Source organism: Crinia signifera, chromosome 1 (assembly GCF_055691185.1).
Source record: "Crinia signifera chromosome 1, ASM5569118v1, whole genome shotgun sequence".
Classification (NCBI taxonomy): Eukaryota; Metazoa; Chordata; class Amphibia; order Anura; family Myobatrachidae; genus Crinia; species Crinia signifera.
In genome coordinates, this window is record NC_139217.1 from 335,106,788 (window position 1) to 335,123,808 (window position 17,021).

Below are 17,021 nucleotides of genomic sequence, written 5' to 3' on the forward strand. Positions count from 1 at the left end.
GGTGAAAAACTAATGGTCGACAAGGTCTAAAGGTTGACAGTGAAAAGCTTGACAGTTTTTTTGGTACTTGTTTCCTAGCACGGCCACAACGATCATGATCGTGGTCATCGGGTGTAAAATCGGGGGCATCGCGGCCATCGCATGCACTAAAAAATCGGGTGCGATGGGCCAGACGCGATGCCCGCGATTTCCCCATAGAGAACAATGTTAAATGCCTCAATTTACCCGCGATGACCACGATTTCCCATAGGAAACAATGTTAAATGGGTCAATTTACCCAAATCATCATAGGGAACAATGGTAAATGGGCCAGAAACCCCAAAAAACACCCCTGAACATTGACATGTCCCCCCAAAAGTAGTTCACGCCACCCCGCGATCAACGTGAACCCGAAGCGTGGCGAGCGCAGCGAGCCCACGAGGGGCGGCGGTACGCGTCCTCCGACCTTTTCATATCCCCACTATCCACGTCGGCGTGGAGTTGAGAATAGAATAGTGTGGCGAGCGCAGCGAGCCACCGAGCCCGAAGCGTGGCGAGCGGACGCGGATACCTCTGAAGCCCGCGAAGGGACGCGTTTACCTGTGAAGGTATCCGCGTCCCCTCGCGGGGCTCGCTGCGCTCGCCACGCTTCGGGCTCGGTGGCTCGCTGCGCTCGCCACACTATTCTATTCTCAACTCCACGCCGACGTGGATAGTGGGGGTATGAAAAGGTCGGAGGACGCGTACCGCCGCCCCTCGCGGGCTCGCTGCGCTCGCCACGCTTCGGGTTCACGTTGATCGCGGGGTGGCGTGAACTACTTTTGGGGGGACATGTCAATGTTCAGGGGTGTTTTTTGGGGTTTCTGGCCCATATACCATTGTTCCCTATGATGATTTGGGTAAATTGACCCATTTAACATTGTTTCCTATGGGAAATCGCGGTCATCGCGGGTAAATTGAGGCATTTAACATTGTTCCCTATGGGGAAATCGCGGCCATCGCGGGTGGACCATTTAAGCATTTTTGGACGCATACGACCCGACCGACACGATTTTCACTGTTTTCAATGCATTTCAATGGAAAAATCGGGGGCATCGCGTCGGTCGCGTCGCAGGCCACTAAAAATTACACCCGATGGCCGCGATTGTGGCCATGCTAGGAAACCAGTACCGTTTTTGTTTTTTTTGTGTATATGTCGATCTAGTTCAGCATGGACACAGTATAAGTGTACCGCGTCCCCTTGCATGGCTTCATTTGCTGTGCTTCGGGCATGGTGCCTCTCTGCGCCTGGCACACCATTACACTCATTGCATTTTAGCAGAATGCAGTCAAGCAGGATCTGTTTGTCAGGATGCCCCTTCTTGTGTTCACATATTGGGCCTTATTCTAGTTCACTCTTTCTGACAAAATCCTTCTTAGATGGACAAAACCATGTGCACAGCATGTGGGGAAGATCTTACTTGTGCAGAAAGAATTAGATTTGGGTGGGGTTTTACTTCAAAAGTGAGATCTATATTGCAGTGTAAAAATAAAGCAGCCAGTATTTACCCTGCACAGAAACAAAATAACTCACCCAAATCTAATTATCTCTGCACAAGTTACATCTGCCCCCCCTGCAGTGCACATGGTTTTGTCCATCTAAGAAGGATTTTGTCAGAGTGAACTAGAATAAGGCCCATTGCGTGTTAGCTAGATGCTTTTTTTTGGCTGGAAAATTAGAAAAATAGAATTAGCACTGGGCTCATGGCGTTGGCCCTGGTTCCCAAAATACGGGGGACAAAATGAGTCGGGTACCAGAACTGGGCTCCACTAGCAAGGGGTATAATGCCAGGGGACACATTTGATGGGGTCCAATGGCCAAAGCATTAGCTACCCTAACTAGTCAGCCCAGTCCAGGAGTTCTTGGGGGCTTGGGAACCTCCCAGAATAAAGCCCCCCTCCCTCCCCCTCCAGTGCACCCCAGGCCTAGACTGATGCATGGGGCTATCACTGGGCGGGGGGTGCGGGTTTGATAGCTTGTTTAAGAAGTAATATTGTTATTACAGTGGGACTACGGGAACCAGCAAGCCTGCCCCACATGCTAGTACTTGAGAGAGCCACAGATACCAGCATGTGGGGCTTTATAGGCCTGCTGGGACCTATAGCCCCCTGTAAAGGAAATTGTAAAATAAAAACACACCACCGTTTTTTCATCTGGAGGAGGCTCTTTTGCATGGCCACCGCCTCTCAGGACGCTGTCATCTTCAGGAGCTCTTCTCAGCTCCTACTCCTCCATTGGACTGCCTGCCCCCTAGCTTGCGGTGGCTAATATAGCCAGCTCAAGGGGGCTGAGCAATAAGGCAGAGAGCACCAATTGGCTGGAGGTGGCCATTTTGATATTTAAATGTTTTTTTTTCTTTTCCATTTTTCCATCCCGCGCTCACTGCCGGTGGGGACCCGGACCAGTGCCGCTGCCATTGAAATGCATTTGCCTTGAGATCCGGTCATCCTGCCATCCAGTTCTACTGCAGCATGCTGCAGGATCTAAATACTAAACATACCCATAATAATTATGAAAAACCATGTGTTAACTTTTTAACCATGTTGACAGTTTTGCCTCTCAGCCATCTGTTGTCGACCTATTGACTGTCCATCTATGTAATGTCTATATGGGTACTGCTTTCGTAGCACGGCGCCCACGATCTAGATTGTATGTGTGGGGCTGATATCTCAAGCATCTCATGCATCTTATGTGTTTGTGTGGCATAAGATGCATGAGATGATGCAATCGACGAGATTGACGAGATTTTTACATTGCAAGCATCTCATGCATCTTATGTGTTTGTGCGGCATAAGATGCATGAGATGATGCAATCGACGAGATTGACGAGATTTTTACATTGCAAGCATCTCATGCATCTCATGCATCTTATGTGTTTGTGCGGCATAAGATGCATGAGATGATGCAATCGACGAGATTTTTACATTGCAAGCATCTCATGCATCTTATGTGTTTGTGCGGCATAAGATGCATGAGATGATGCAGTCGACGAGATTTTTACATTGGAATCAATGTAAAAAGGCCCCAAAACCCCAATTTTAATTGCTAACCCCCCCTCATGGGTGAAATGGCCACCCCACTATTGACGCCAACCCCCAGCGTGGCGAGCCCACGAGGGGCGGCGGTACACGTCCTCTGACCTTTTCATATCCCCACTATCCACGTCAGTGAGGAGTTGATTTTCTATAGTGTGGCGAGCCCGAAGCGTGGTGAGCGCAGCGAGCCCCGCGAGGAGACGCGGAATACATGTAAAGTAGTCCGCGTCCCCTCGCGGGGCTTGCTGCGCTCACCATGCTTCGGGCTCGCTGCGCTCGCCACACTATATAAAGTCAACTCCACGCAGACGTGGATAGTGGGGGTATGAAAAGGTCGGAGGACGCGTACCGCCGCCCCTCGCAGGCTCGCTGCGCTCGCCATGCTTCGGAATGGCGTTGATAGTGCTGGTGGCGTTAACAATGGTTATTGGGGGCTCACAATTTTTTATCTCATGGATCTCATGCATCTTATGGATTCATAAGATCCATGAGATTAAAAAATCGGGTCCATCGCATTGATTGTATGCCTTAAGTACCTTAAACTTAAGGCATACAATCAATGAGATGGGTGCCGTGCTAGGAAAGCAGTACCTCTATATGCTATCTGGATACCATTTTATTTTTTCCAAACTTACAGTTGCTGCTCTTTATTTAGTAGTTGCATTAGCCAAGGAAAACCTATTATAGTTTGTGTTTGTAGCTGTGTTTTTTTTTATTATTATTATTATTATTATTATTATTATATTAATATCCTTTATATGGCGCTACTAGGGTATTATAGCACATCACAAACAAATGAGCAAAACAAGGAAACATCAATTTACAGTTCAAGACAATGTAAGACAAGTATATGGTATGTAACTATTGCTGCATCATGGGAAAGGACACTGAATTAAACATTAGGGTGGCAGAAACTGAGGGTAACGTGCTGTTGTATAGAGTAGAAGATAGTCTAATACCCTTGTCTGACCTGAGATTTGGAACACCATTCTAAACAGTGTTAAACCCGGGACAGACCTCTTTCCACTGTGGCTCGGACATGGATTATCCCGGATCAGAGTCCATTTACATTGCACATGGGTGCTGTAGCATCGGGACCCAGTCTGCAGCATTAACCCCCTCATGCAATGCCCTCACCCTGGTCCAGTGTCCGTTGTGAAGGAACCAGGAAGCACCTGGAACTTGGTTTACCTAGTGTTCATTCTAGGACCCGCCATATTTGAAAATCCATGCAGTTCCTCTTCCCTGCCTTGGGTGTTGCTGTCTGCTGTGGTGTTTCTAGCACAGGTCTGGTTTGCATATCAGTGCTGATATACAGACCACACTTTGCTAGAAACACCACAGCAGACAGCGACACCCCAGGCAGGGAAGAGGGACTGCATGGGTTTTCAAATATGGCGGTTGCTAGAATGAACACTATTACCCATTCACACTGTCCTTTAACCCGGCTCCTTCCCAGGTCCAACCCTGCAAGCTAGCCAGGTTGGATTCTGAATAATTGGTCCCGGATTAACCCTTTTACACTGAGCCACATGCTTGGTTAACCTGGGTTATAGTGGTAATGCAAAAGGCGTATTATTAAGAGAATAAAAAGACTATGAGGGGAGAGGGGGCCATACTCCTGAGAGCTTACATTCTAAAGGGGAGGGAGGCAAACGGGTGACACATATGGGGTTGAAGTGAGCATGGGTAAGCACAAGGTTAGTATGAGAAATGGCTGTGTTTTCATGTGTGTAAGTATGTGTATGTACATTTGTGTTTTATGAGACTACACTCATTAATTTGATATGTGACACTTGTATATCTGTGTGCAACTGAGCATTGCGTTTAAGATGCACATTGCTGTGTTGGGGTATTAGGGTGATCATTAAGTACAAGACATTGGGTGGTATTTAATGCCCTCGGCGAGGATGGCTTTTCTTGGGAAGGAAAAGCCACCCTTGCCGTCCAGCTTTTTCGCCGGCCGCTCGCCATATTCTATGTTCCAGGGAAAGCAGATTCCCCAGTATGGGGAGCCCTCTGCATATAGTGGCGAGCCTCTCCATTTCGATGGCCACACTCGCCATTTCCACCTCACTGAAAAGAAACAGCGAGGTAGAAACTGCGAGTTAAGGGGGGTCAGTTGAATACTGACCCACGAGCAATAGGCACTGCTCGCCGTCATAGCTCGCCATTTGGCATTGAATATACCCCTTTATTTAGAGGTCTCTCCTAATCATAAATACAGTAAAACACACAATTACTCTTTCAGAAGACCGGTGCGGTCATATTCATCTTATGGCTATCGTGGTTCAAAGAGAAAAAAATTAGTTCCCTACGCCTAACACCACTCCGTCTGCTAGGGATGGTGTTGTCTACAATAGATATTTCGTGGGCAAGGTGGAAAATGAGAATCCTACAAAGAGAAGTACTACAATTTGGAAAAGGAAAATACGGAGTTGGAGTACAAGATAAGCCTAAGCCATACAGCAAGGGACTCTCTAGACCATGGGTCTTCAAACGGTGGCCCTCCAGATGTTGTGAAACTACAAATCCCAGCATGCCTTGCCACAGTTTTAACGCTCCCTTATAGCAAAACTGTGGCAAGGCATGCTGGGATTTGTAGTTTCACAACATCTGGAGGGCCACAGTTTGAAGACCCATGCTCTAGACTAATGGCTACGAGAAGAGCTAAAATTCAGTGGAACGGCTCTGAAACATCCTCAATATATAATAATTACACCAGATGCAAGTGCTAGAGGCTGGAGAGCTCATTTAGAAGGGGAAACTTGCCAGGGTACTTGGTCCCAGCAGGAACAGAAAATGTCTTCAAACCAAAGAAAGATGAGGGCGGTCCAGAGGGCAGTGATGCACTTCCAGGATCAAATTATAAATTTGCACTTAAGGGTACTATCGACAACATGACCGTTGTCTTACCTAAATCGACAGGGTGGAACCAAAAGCCAAGTCTTGTGGAAAGAGGTTTTAAAGATCCTGTTCTGGCCAGAAAGAAGTCTTCTGTCGCTGTCCGCTCTACACGTCCCAGGAAGAAACTGCATCATTGCAGACTTCCTCAGCAGACACAAAATACAGCCAGGAGAATGGGAGTTAGACCAATAAATATTTATAAAAGTAGTGAAAAAGTTTGGAGTGCCTCAGGTAGACTTGATGGCAATGAATCGAAACAAAAAACTTAATCGTTTTTATTCAAGAATTCACCTACCAGAAGCAGTAGGAATAGATACCTTCTCTCTAAAATGGGACTTCAACCTAGGGTATGTTTTCCCACCATTTCCTATGATCTCACGTACCCTGAAAAATATCATGGAGGAACAGGCTATGGTGATTGCAATTCTTCCGTTCTGGCCGAAAAGAGGTTGGTTCCCCAGGGCGTTGAGACTGTCAGTACAGGAACCTTAGCACCTACCAGTATCGCCCAGGTTATTACAGCTGGGACATCTGAGTCATTTGGATCTTTGGACTCTGCGTTTGAAGGCCTGGAAATTCAGCAGTCAATTTTGACCCAAAAAAATTTCAGATCAAGTAGCCTAACTTCTGATGAATGTGAGAAAGGTCTCTTCCTCAATTTATTACAGAATTTGGAAAAATTCAGATGATGGTCTATCTCCAATTCTGAGAGTGAAAGGACTGAAATACCCTGCGTATTACAATTCCTCTATGAGGGGTTTGAGAAAGGCCTGGCGGTTTCAACACTAAAAGTACAAATTTCAGCACTAAGTATTTTGCTTGATAAAAAGTTGTTCGAAAACAATCTCATTAAAATGTTCTGTCAAGCTATTAAGAGAGTGCGTCCAAGAGTTAGAACACATTTGGCGCCATGTGATCTAAATCTGATACTAAATGCACTTATTACGGTTCTGCCATTTGAGCCATTACACAATATTTCTTTAAAATTATTAACCTGGAAGGTTGTATTTTTGACCGCCATAACCTCAGCCAAAAAAGTTGGTGAATTGCAAGCGTTATGGGCGGAAGAGCCCTATCTAAATATTTTGCCTGATAGAAAAGTACTCAAACCAATCCAACCTTTCTTCCTAAAGTTGTATCTAACTTTAATTTAAATCAAGAGGTTTTGCTACCTGCATTCTTTCCAAATCCAAAGATTGAGGATGAAGAAAAATTACATATGCTAGATGTTTTGAGAGCAGTTTCTGTATATCTACGAAGAGTAAAAGGTATAAGAAAAATTAAACCTCTGTTCATCTTACATTCAGGAGCAAGGAAGGGCGAAGCACCATCTAAGGTTACTATGTCCAGATGGATTAGAGAAGTGATTGCCTTTGTATGTGAAGAAAATGATTGTGAGGTTCCAGAAAAATTAAAGGCACACTCTACCAGGGCCGTTTCTACTTCATGGGCAAGGAGGGCTCAGGTCTTCACGAAAGATATCTGTGCTGCAGCAACGTGGTCCTCAGTACATACTTTTTTCTTATTATAACATTGATGTGTCTAATGCTAATTGATGTGGGAAATTGTGCTTGAACAAGCTGTATTATGAATTAATAATTTTTGAAGCATGATATTGGCTGTGTCCTTTATTCCCGCCATTTGAATGCTCAGGTATGTCCCAGAATAATGTCTACCATGCAGTGTGAGGAAGAAAATTGCAAATTATACTTAAGATAATTTAGTTTCTTCAGAACAGCTCCATGACAGCCTATAGATTCCCTCCCTTGATTGTTTTTTTCCTTATAGTATAGGGAGCCACTGAAAAGGAAAGGGGAGGGGAGTATATGTACCCCAGATGGGTGGGGTTAAGGAAAAAACTACCTGTCTAAAGCTTGGGAATGGGATGTTAACCCAGAGTAATGGCTGCCATGGAGTTCTGCTGAATAAGAATTATTTTACGTATAATTTGTAATCTTTTTACACACAGTCCGTGGTCGGGTGCTCCTAGAGGTTTTTTTTTACACAATAATCATATTGATGTAATGCCCAGAAATTTTCCGGGAGAGCCCACTCCTGCAGCACTGCTCAGCCGGGAAATTTTCCAGGCATACCACTGAAGTGGTTAAGCTGCTATACATTGCCGATTCCAGCCTGTTTTACAACTGTTTCAAAGTAGTACATGCTATTACTTCTCATTAAGTATACTGGACTATTTATAATACACATTTTACAAGTTCTGTAGCCATAAAATGTTGAAATAATATGTGTTATATGTTTGTGTATTTGGTATAAACCCTGTTATAATAGTAATACATTTTTATATATTTTATTTCAGCAGTTTATCACTGTGCTTTTGTATATTTACTTTTGTGTTTTATTCCAACAGCTGTCTTAGTTTTTATCTACAAAGCACAAAAAAGTAGGGTTAAGATGCTAGTGTATAAAGGTGGTTCCACAGTAGCTACTATGATTCAGATAATCATACAGAGAAAGGTAGGGGTCACCAAGGGCAGTACTAGTTCTGTGTTTGATGTGATGGTGTTGGGAGTGGGTGGATGTTTGGATGACTAATGTTTGGGGAATATGGAAATCTAATGTGGTTTATATAAATATAGTGAATGATGTGTGGTGGGAGACTATCAAAGACAGGGTTCAAAATGTGACTTCATGAAAAAGGCACAAATGTTCCTATTCAAAATACATTGCAAATGCATTGAAATAAATGCTAAAACAAGGTTACCTTGCAGAAAAAAAAACTATGACTATGTTAAAAGCAAAGAGAACAATTGAAGCATTGTAGGTTAAGGTGCCATACACTGCATCGATTTTTCGGCCAATTTTTACTACAAAAAGTTCACACTCACAAATGCTATCTGATGTGCACTCCCGCAGATCTTTTGCTGCATCTGTTGATCTTACCTGCTGCAGGAAAGATCAACAATTTGTGAGTTGGGACGTTCGGGTGAATTCGGCTGCATCCCGCTGAGATCAGGTGCATTCAGATGCTTGGGTATTCTTGCACTTTGGTGCATTCCTGCTATTGTGTATTCAACTGGTGATTAGGTTTTGTATGAGATACCCTCCTTATCCATAGAAAACTGTATTGTCAGAAGAGAATGGTTTTTTTTTTCTATAAAGGTTTTTTCCCTGCAATAAAATCTCCCTTTGTTGAAGAAAGTGTGATTAGATTGGGCACAACGAACAGTGTAATGGTTAGCATTACTGTCTCACAGCTCTGAGGTCATGGGATCAATCACCACCATGGCTCTAACTGTGCGGAGTTTGTATATTCTCCCCGTGTTTGCGTGGGTTTACTCCGGGTACTCCGCTTTCCTCCCACAATCCAAAAATATACTGGTATGCTAATTGGCTTCCAACAAAATTAACCCTAGAATGTCTGTGTGTGCATAAACATGTGCTAGGGAATATAGATTGTAAGCTCCACTGGGGCAGGGACTGATGTGAATGTTGTAATATTCTTTGTAATGCGCTGCGGAATATGTGTGCGCTATATAAGAAACTGTTTATAAATAAATTAGCGGGTGCTTTTTGAGGTTCTTTTTTGCATGATATTGAAAGTTCTAGTACAGTTTTGTTATGAAGGGAAGATAGTGCTGACATGCATAAAGGATGATTGTTGCTTTTATTAGAATGTTGTACATTTTAAACCTTATATTGACCCCTACACAGAAGTACTGCAGTTTTACCTGCAGGGATTTGTTTAGTCTGTTGGGGGTTAACATTTTGATGTGTCAGTGATTATTGCTCCAGCCAGTGTAGTGATGTACCATTAAAAAATGGTATGCAGTCCGCCTCCCATCCTTTTAGGTTTAACAGGTATTGAGTGTTTCAGACCATAGCTGGGATTATTAGAAATTGTAAGAGGAATAGATGGCTTTAACAGCTCTTGACAGCATTGATGAGGATCCGCAAAGCCACTGGTGGTCACTTTTAGTGGAAGGACTTCTTTTACTGGAGATGGGTTTTTCCCCAAATGAGGAAATGTTGGGTTCAAACAGAATACTCTTCATGATCGCGATGCAGGAACCATGCTGTTCAAGCAGAGTATTAAGAATTATCACCAGTTTCTCTGAGATTCTTTCTGCCTGAGGCTAGGTGAACAGCACACCAAGTATATGTATGGTCTTGTTTGATATACTCTGAACCACATAGTTGTTGTACAGATTCATGTGAGTATAACACTGAAAGATTGTACAAATATTCATGGCACATTCTTCTGCTGTATGCTGTCATCCCATATGATGTGCTGAGCAACGTCACCGATGACCTGCGGTAGTGCATAACAATTGACGAAGAAGAAAAGAAATTGCACTATGGATGCACACCTAGAAAGATAATTTTATTTTAAAAAGGTTTGGTACTTTATTGAACTCATTTTTAAGAAATAAGGGGGAATTTGTCCGTGTTCGTTGAATTTATAGGTTCACGGGTAATCCCACCTTATTGGTTGTGAAATAGGTAAGAATTAAAACGTTTTAGACGCACATATACGGACAAACATATAATGTGATTGGCCAAATGGCACTTTATAAAGAGTAGAAAGTGTGCATAAAGATTTAAAAAATAGGCCTTGAATTCTATGTAGTTCTTTTGGTTCATACACTGCCAAATAAACTCTGTGATTTCCTACAGTCTCTGAGTAATACAATATTTCAAATAAATGACAGTGCATAATAGATGTAGTGCATAATTAAGCATACACACTGGATAATGTGGCCATTATGTTGTCCAATCCACTGGATCCGACGGCCATATTGCCTAGTGTGTACCCACCCTAAGAATCTTTCTATATTGTGTAGTTGATTTCTTTTGTATCAAGTCTACATAAGAGTATCTCTCTTATGACTGCAGGTGGCACTATTGCCCCCTATAACGATGGTTCATTCTAAAACACTAAGGATACTTGTATTATAATTATGGTGTTATTGCATGGATTTAGTCTACATGCCACAAATGCCAATTATCTTCCAGTCCAGTGTTTCCAAAACTCTATTTTCAAGAACCCCTAGCAGCTTGTTTGCAGGTCATCTGGCAGGTGTTCTGTGTATCATCACCAGCTGTCACATTTTAAAAGTCTACTGGTTACCTGAAAAGCATGAACTGTTAGAGGTTCTCGAGGACTGATTTTGGGAACCACGGATGTTGTCTATCTTCCGTGTTTTGTCAGCCAGTAAGGCTGTAAGTTATATGGACACACCACCTGGACCCACACTCTGGCTTGCAATCATTGGCATGGAAGTGAATTGGAAATGCCAGAGTTAAAGTCCTAAATGATGTTTAGTTTTGCCTTCTTGTCGGCACAACTAAACATGTGTATTAGATATTTGTATTTATAGCATTATGTTGTGCTATAGTGCAGTTGGGTGTCTTTCTGACTCTTGTAACCTTAAATAGCAGGATAGCCACATATTCCACAGTAGTGTGTTATAGCATTATTACATTTGTTGACCAGGCCCATATCTGCCAGTGTAAGGCCAGGTACACACCAGAACGATCCTGATTGTTAGTAGATTGTTAGCAGATTGTGTGATTTTCGCACAATCTGTTGGAGCACACAATCTGCTAACAATCTGCTAACGATCTGCATCCAATCTGATCCCAATCCGATCTGAGTCTGTATCCAGTTGAATGGATCTTTTTCAGATCCTCACTGCAGCAGGTAGGATCTGTAAAACGACCAAACGACAGCGGGGACGCGCATCGGATTGGAATCGGATCGGAATTGGACTTAAACGTGCCCAATCTACATACAATCTGCATCCAATCGGTCGGAATTGGATCCAGATTGATGGAATTGAGCCCTAATCGTTCTGGTGTGTACCCCCCCTTAATGTGAGAGATTGGGACTGGATACTAAAATCATTAAATAGATAAGAACCTGGTTGCAGGATAGGAAACAGAGTTGTAGTAAATGGAGTGCATTTTATAGAGGAAAATGTAACCAATAGTTTTTTTTTTTATACATTTTTTATTTATTGAGTTTTCAAGAAGTTATCACAAGGTTCAAAACTCCAGTATACATTACGTCGACATGTCAAGGAAAATGTAACCAATAGTTTACCCAAGGGATCTGTACTTGGACCAATGCTCTTTAATATACCGTATTTTTCGCTCTATAAGACACACCTGACCATAAGACGCACCTAGTTATAGAGGAGGAAAACAGGAAAAAAAAATATTCTGAACCAAATAGTGTAATGTCCAGTCCCCCCCTGGTGCTTGCATGCCCGCTGCCTGCTCCTCCCCCCCCCCCCACCCTGGTACTTGTATGCAACAGGCTAGAGAGGGGTAAATTAATCGTTGAGGATCTACGTAGACTCGAGGAAAAGTAAAGAATGTGGGGCAACTATAATTTAATGGTAATAATTAGAAATTCATGCACTTTGGTCTCCAGAAACACAAATGCTAAATATAGCTTCAAAGTTACTATCTATAATGGCAACTACTGAGGAGGAAAGGAGACATTATTTCAAGTGCTTAAAATGCAGATGATCATTCCAGCAAAGCAATGATAGATCTAATCTAAATCTGTCACTGCCACATTCCCACCGTTCATTTCATCTGCTACACTTTGTTTCATCTCTTGACCTATACAGTTCTGTCTGAAACATTTGCTTTCACTGAAACCATAATACTCCTTGGATGTGTTGTGCTATCTCATGACTTGATGCATGATATTTCATTTTCTTTGTTATTTATTTTGCAGATGAGTGTGGCATAGTGGCACAAATAGCTGGACCTCTAGCTGCAGAAGATATATCGGCTTATTATATTAGCACCTTCAATTTTGACCATGCATTGGTAAGTGGATACGCAGATCTTTGATTGCATGATTTTTTGTTGACCTCCTACTAGTTTGAGGGGTAAATTTCCAAAAGCTTCTAAAAAATGAAAAGATTTAGCAAGCAATCAGATTTTGTCTACAATTTCTCTATTGCAGTGTAGAAAATAATAGGCACAATCTGATTGGTTGCTATGTGCAACATCCCATCTTTCGACTTTAGAAACTTTACCCCTTAGAACTTCAGAGTCTCATCTAGGAATGCCAATCCCGGGATTCAAGAAAATGGGCTGGAATTGGCCAATCAAGTGTCAGACTGTAAAATGTTTATTTTGTCATCTGGAGCACCTCTTGTGAAAGGAAAGCTATATTTCATAATTTCTAAAAGAGTTCCCAGGGGGGAACTTTATTTAGCAAGGAAAAGCCATCCTCACCGTCCAGCCTCCTCGCCAGCCACTCCCAGTATTCTATGTTGCGGGGAAATCCTTGCTATCAGAGGGTGGCGGATTCCCTGGAACGACTAATGCAAGGATGCGCTGCACATAGCGGCGAGCCTTGCCGTTTTAACAGCTGCACTCGCTGTGTCCACACCCCCCCCGCATTGAATATACCCCAATGTGTCATAATCATTGCAATAAATCATTGCATTGGAAAGAGCTTTGGAGTGCCACCTTTCTCATATATGTTGGAAATATAAGAACAGAGGCTCGCTCCATAGTGCATAAAAACTGTTTATTTACATAAAAGCACACAGCACAGGGTTAACAAGCCAGCAGTTGCTCGTACCAAGGGTTACATCAGTGTGGGCTGGATACCACAGGGTTCAATACTTTTACCAAGCCAGGCAAACTCCAACCTTAGTCCGGGGCACCGACAGGAACTCACAGCCCACGCTGCTCTCCACTCCAGGGGTTACACAGCGTGCCGGGAACCTCGTACGGGAACAGACAGCCGAAGGACAGCATACAGCGAGCATCTCCGTAGCCACGCAGCGTGCGCATAGTTACATCCTTACCTTGAGCATACCCTCACTTCTAAATTTTCACTTCGACCACTGTATGTATGTATGTATGTGTATATGTATATGTATATGTGTGTATATATATATATATATATATATATATGTAACTATGATAGGCAGCACACCTCACAATGCAGTAATGTCTCCAGTACCTTCCAAGAAACACCCCCGTAAAAGAGGTGGGTGTACAACAACGGGAAGCGGCGGCACTCGGATATAATAAATGATACCAACGCAGGCAAACACTTGTCAAACGTTTTCGATGTATTTACATCGTCATCAGGACAACCAAATAACAGTGCAAACATACCTTAGTACCCCGCTGTCAATGAAGGTACAGGTTGGATAAGGATGGAAAAAGGAAAGAATAGGGGTGCGCTGAGTATACCACTATGTGGCTTTACATACAATAAATGAATAAAATTGATAAAAACAGGTAAACATTTATTGATGGTTAATCCAGCAATGCATTTTCATTTCACTGTTTATGACTAGTGCCACATATAATTCAGATCCGCGGCCCGACGCGTTTCGTCCCTTGGGACTTCATCAGGGGCGATGAACCCATCTATATAAGTGGTAAAAAATGCCGTTACATACACAAATTAATTAAAAGAGCAACATATACATAAAATATTTATATACAAAAATACAACATGTACAGATGTAATATCCAATTGTATCAATTGTATAAACATGATAAAATACTCAATATGTACATATATCGTATACAACATGTACATTTGTAAAGGGGGATAAACCCCAAGAGCTGATGTTTGAAAAATGAGTCAGGAGGAAGACATTCACAGACGTGAGGAGGAAATGGAGGAAATGAAGATGAGGGAGAGGTTGCTGGAAGTAGGGTGGAAAACACGAGAATATTTACGTACCACAAATGGAGATATCTCCTGTATATACTGTGGCCGGAGTTAAATTCTCTAGGTCGTTTATTAGGGCTTCCTAAGGCCGCAAACAGAGATTAAAATATATAATGTATGGTTATTGTTCACTGTAATCAGTGACAAATAGTGGTCATATGGGTAATGGATGCATATCTACGGTACTTATAGTGTTACATACCAACTCAGATGAGAAGAAATCTCTCACATTAAATCCTTATACAGAATAACAACGTTCTTCAGTCCACTGTGGTGGATTAATCCAGCCTTTAAGGTAAATTAAGGCTTAATGTCAGGGAATTGGATATATCGGATATATTATATTAGAAATAAGTATTTACCCTACACCTTATTTACATACCAATTCAAGGTGAGCTCTGTCTCTCGGACCAGATTTTTGTGAATCAATTCACACAGGAAAATAGGGTGTTCAAAACGGTGTCCCTCCTATCGCAGTAATGGGTGTATGCAGCTTCTAAAGTGGATTAAGACCTTTATGTCAAATATCCCATAATTTGCAGATGTAAATCCAAGAAAAAATACCAATTGACAATTCCTTACATACCAGGTAGAGAGAGAGAAGTCTCTCCAACATAGAAAAAGGCTGATTCTTAGCAGACAAGAATAAATCCAATGAAGTGTCTGTCTGTTCACAATCTATACAGCCTCTATAGTGAAACCAGAATCCAATATTAAAATAGCATTTAGTACAAATATGTGTCCCTAAGGTACACCTCATATATGGAGTCTCAAGGAGTGCAACCTTACCTGAGTGTAGTCTAAACCAGGAATCACAGGATCTCTAGGAGCCAGTGTGCTAGTGTCTGGATTGGGCTCCTTTATATACCCCTTTTTGGGTGACCTCACTTCCTGTGGTGGGGAATTGGGCCCAAACTCTATATGGCCTGAAAAAACGCCATGTGGGAGTTATAATTCGTGTGGCTATGTGCCTATTGGTGCGCAGTATAAGTGTAGTGAATGAGAGATCTCTATATACACTACACGAGATAATATAATAGAAAGTGTGGTTTCTTTATGGTACTTCCGGAATGCCGGTGCGTTCCAGTGACCGCTTCCGGTCTTCCCAGGTCCGTGTGACACTCTGGGTCACCGAAGGCACTTCCGGGGCGCCAGTGCGCTCCACCGTGCGTGTCAGTGACCACTTCCGATCATTGTGAACGTGAGTGACATTCTGAGTCGCTTAATTTTTAATCAAAATAGTTTGGCATCATTGACCTTACTAAGGGGAAGTGGTGACGTTAGTAAGGTTATGTAAGGTTATGGGCCACTAAAAGCCCTCACATAACCTTACTAACGTCACCACTTCCCCTTAGTAAGGTCAATGATGCCACACTATTTTGATTAAAATGTATTATTATTATAATACATTTATTTATTATAATTTATATTATATTTATTACATCCAGTGTTTTTATTCAACATGAGGAATAGGTATAGTTAGGTTTCCATATGTGCCCCGACGTTTCAGTCCATACATAGAGGACCTTTATCAAGGAGCTAGTTTGAGTCAAGATAGCAGGGATCAGCGTTGTCAAAGGCAAAAACCCATGGTGAGGGGAGCAGCATGTATCTCTAAGAAGAGTTAAGTCTGTGGGGTTTATGTCAAGGGCTTCAGATTTAGTAGTATTTATTTTGTAATTGGAGAATCAACTATATAATTGAATTTCATCAAATAAGGTGGAGAGAGTGGAAGGGTTTGTTTAGGATAACATCCTCGGCATAGAGAGCAATTTTATGGTCAGTATGGCCTGTTATGATGCCCGATATGTTAGAGTTAAGGTGGATTCTGGAGGCAAGTGGTTCTGTGATCAGGGCGAATAGTAGAGGCGGCAGGGAGCATTCTTGATGGGTACTATTTTTTTATTAGGAAACGTTCAGAGATTAACCCGTTTACTAAAATAGAGGCTATGGGGTTATTATATAGTGCCATCTAAAAAGGAACCCTCAAAGCCCATATGGAGGAGGGTATGTTGGATAAAGGGCCAAGCCACTCTATCGAAGGCTTTTTCAGCGTCGAGGGCCACCACCAGAGTAGACAAAGACCTTCTGTTGGCTAGGTAGATCAGGTCATTAAGGCGCCTGGTATTATCGGATGCTTGTCTGTTCGTAATGAAGCCAACCTGATCCGAGTGAATCAAAGTTGACAGGAGTGGAGCCAAATGGTTAGCCAAAACTGTAGCAAACAATTTAAGGTCTGTATTCAATAAAGATATAGGCCTATAATTACCCATTTCAGTTGGGTCTCTGTAAGGCTTAGGGATGACAATAATGTTGGCTCTAGTGGTGGCAGAGTCAAGCGGTTGTCCTTGTAGGAGTGAGTTAAAAAAAAGTTGAA

General features: G+C 42.5%; 1 protein-coding gene across 5 annotated transcripts in view; it reads left to right on the forward strand.

The window, feature by feature from the left end:
* Window positions 1-17,021, forward strand: part of CASTOR1 (cytosolic arginine sensor for mTORC1 subunit 1) — a 59,466-nt gene that overhangs the window by 40,044 nt on the left and 2,401 nt on the right. For all 5 annotated transcript variants that reach the window (XR_014444110.1, XR_014444109.1, XR_014444111.1 and 2 more), the window contains exon 8: window positions 12,671-12,765. Coding sequence is in view for 2 of the 5 variants with exons in the window: in XM_083145320.1 (XP_083001446.1) it covers window positions 12,671-12,765 (95 nt within the window). In the remaining 3 variants the exon portion in view is untranslated. The remainder of the gene's footprint in view (window positions 1-12,670; window positions 12,766-17,021) is intronic.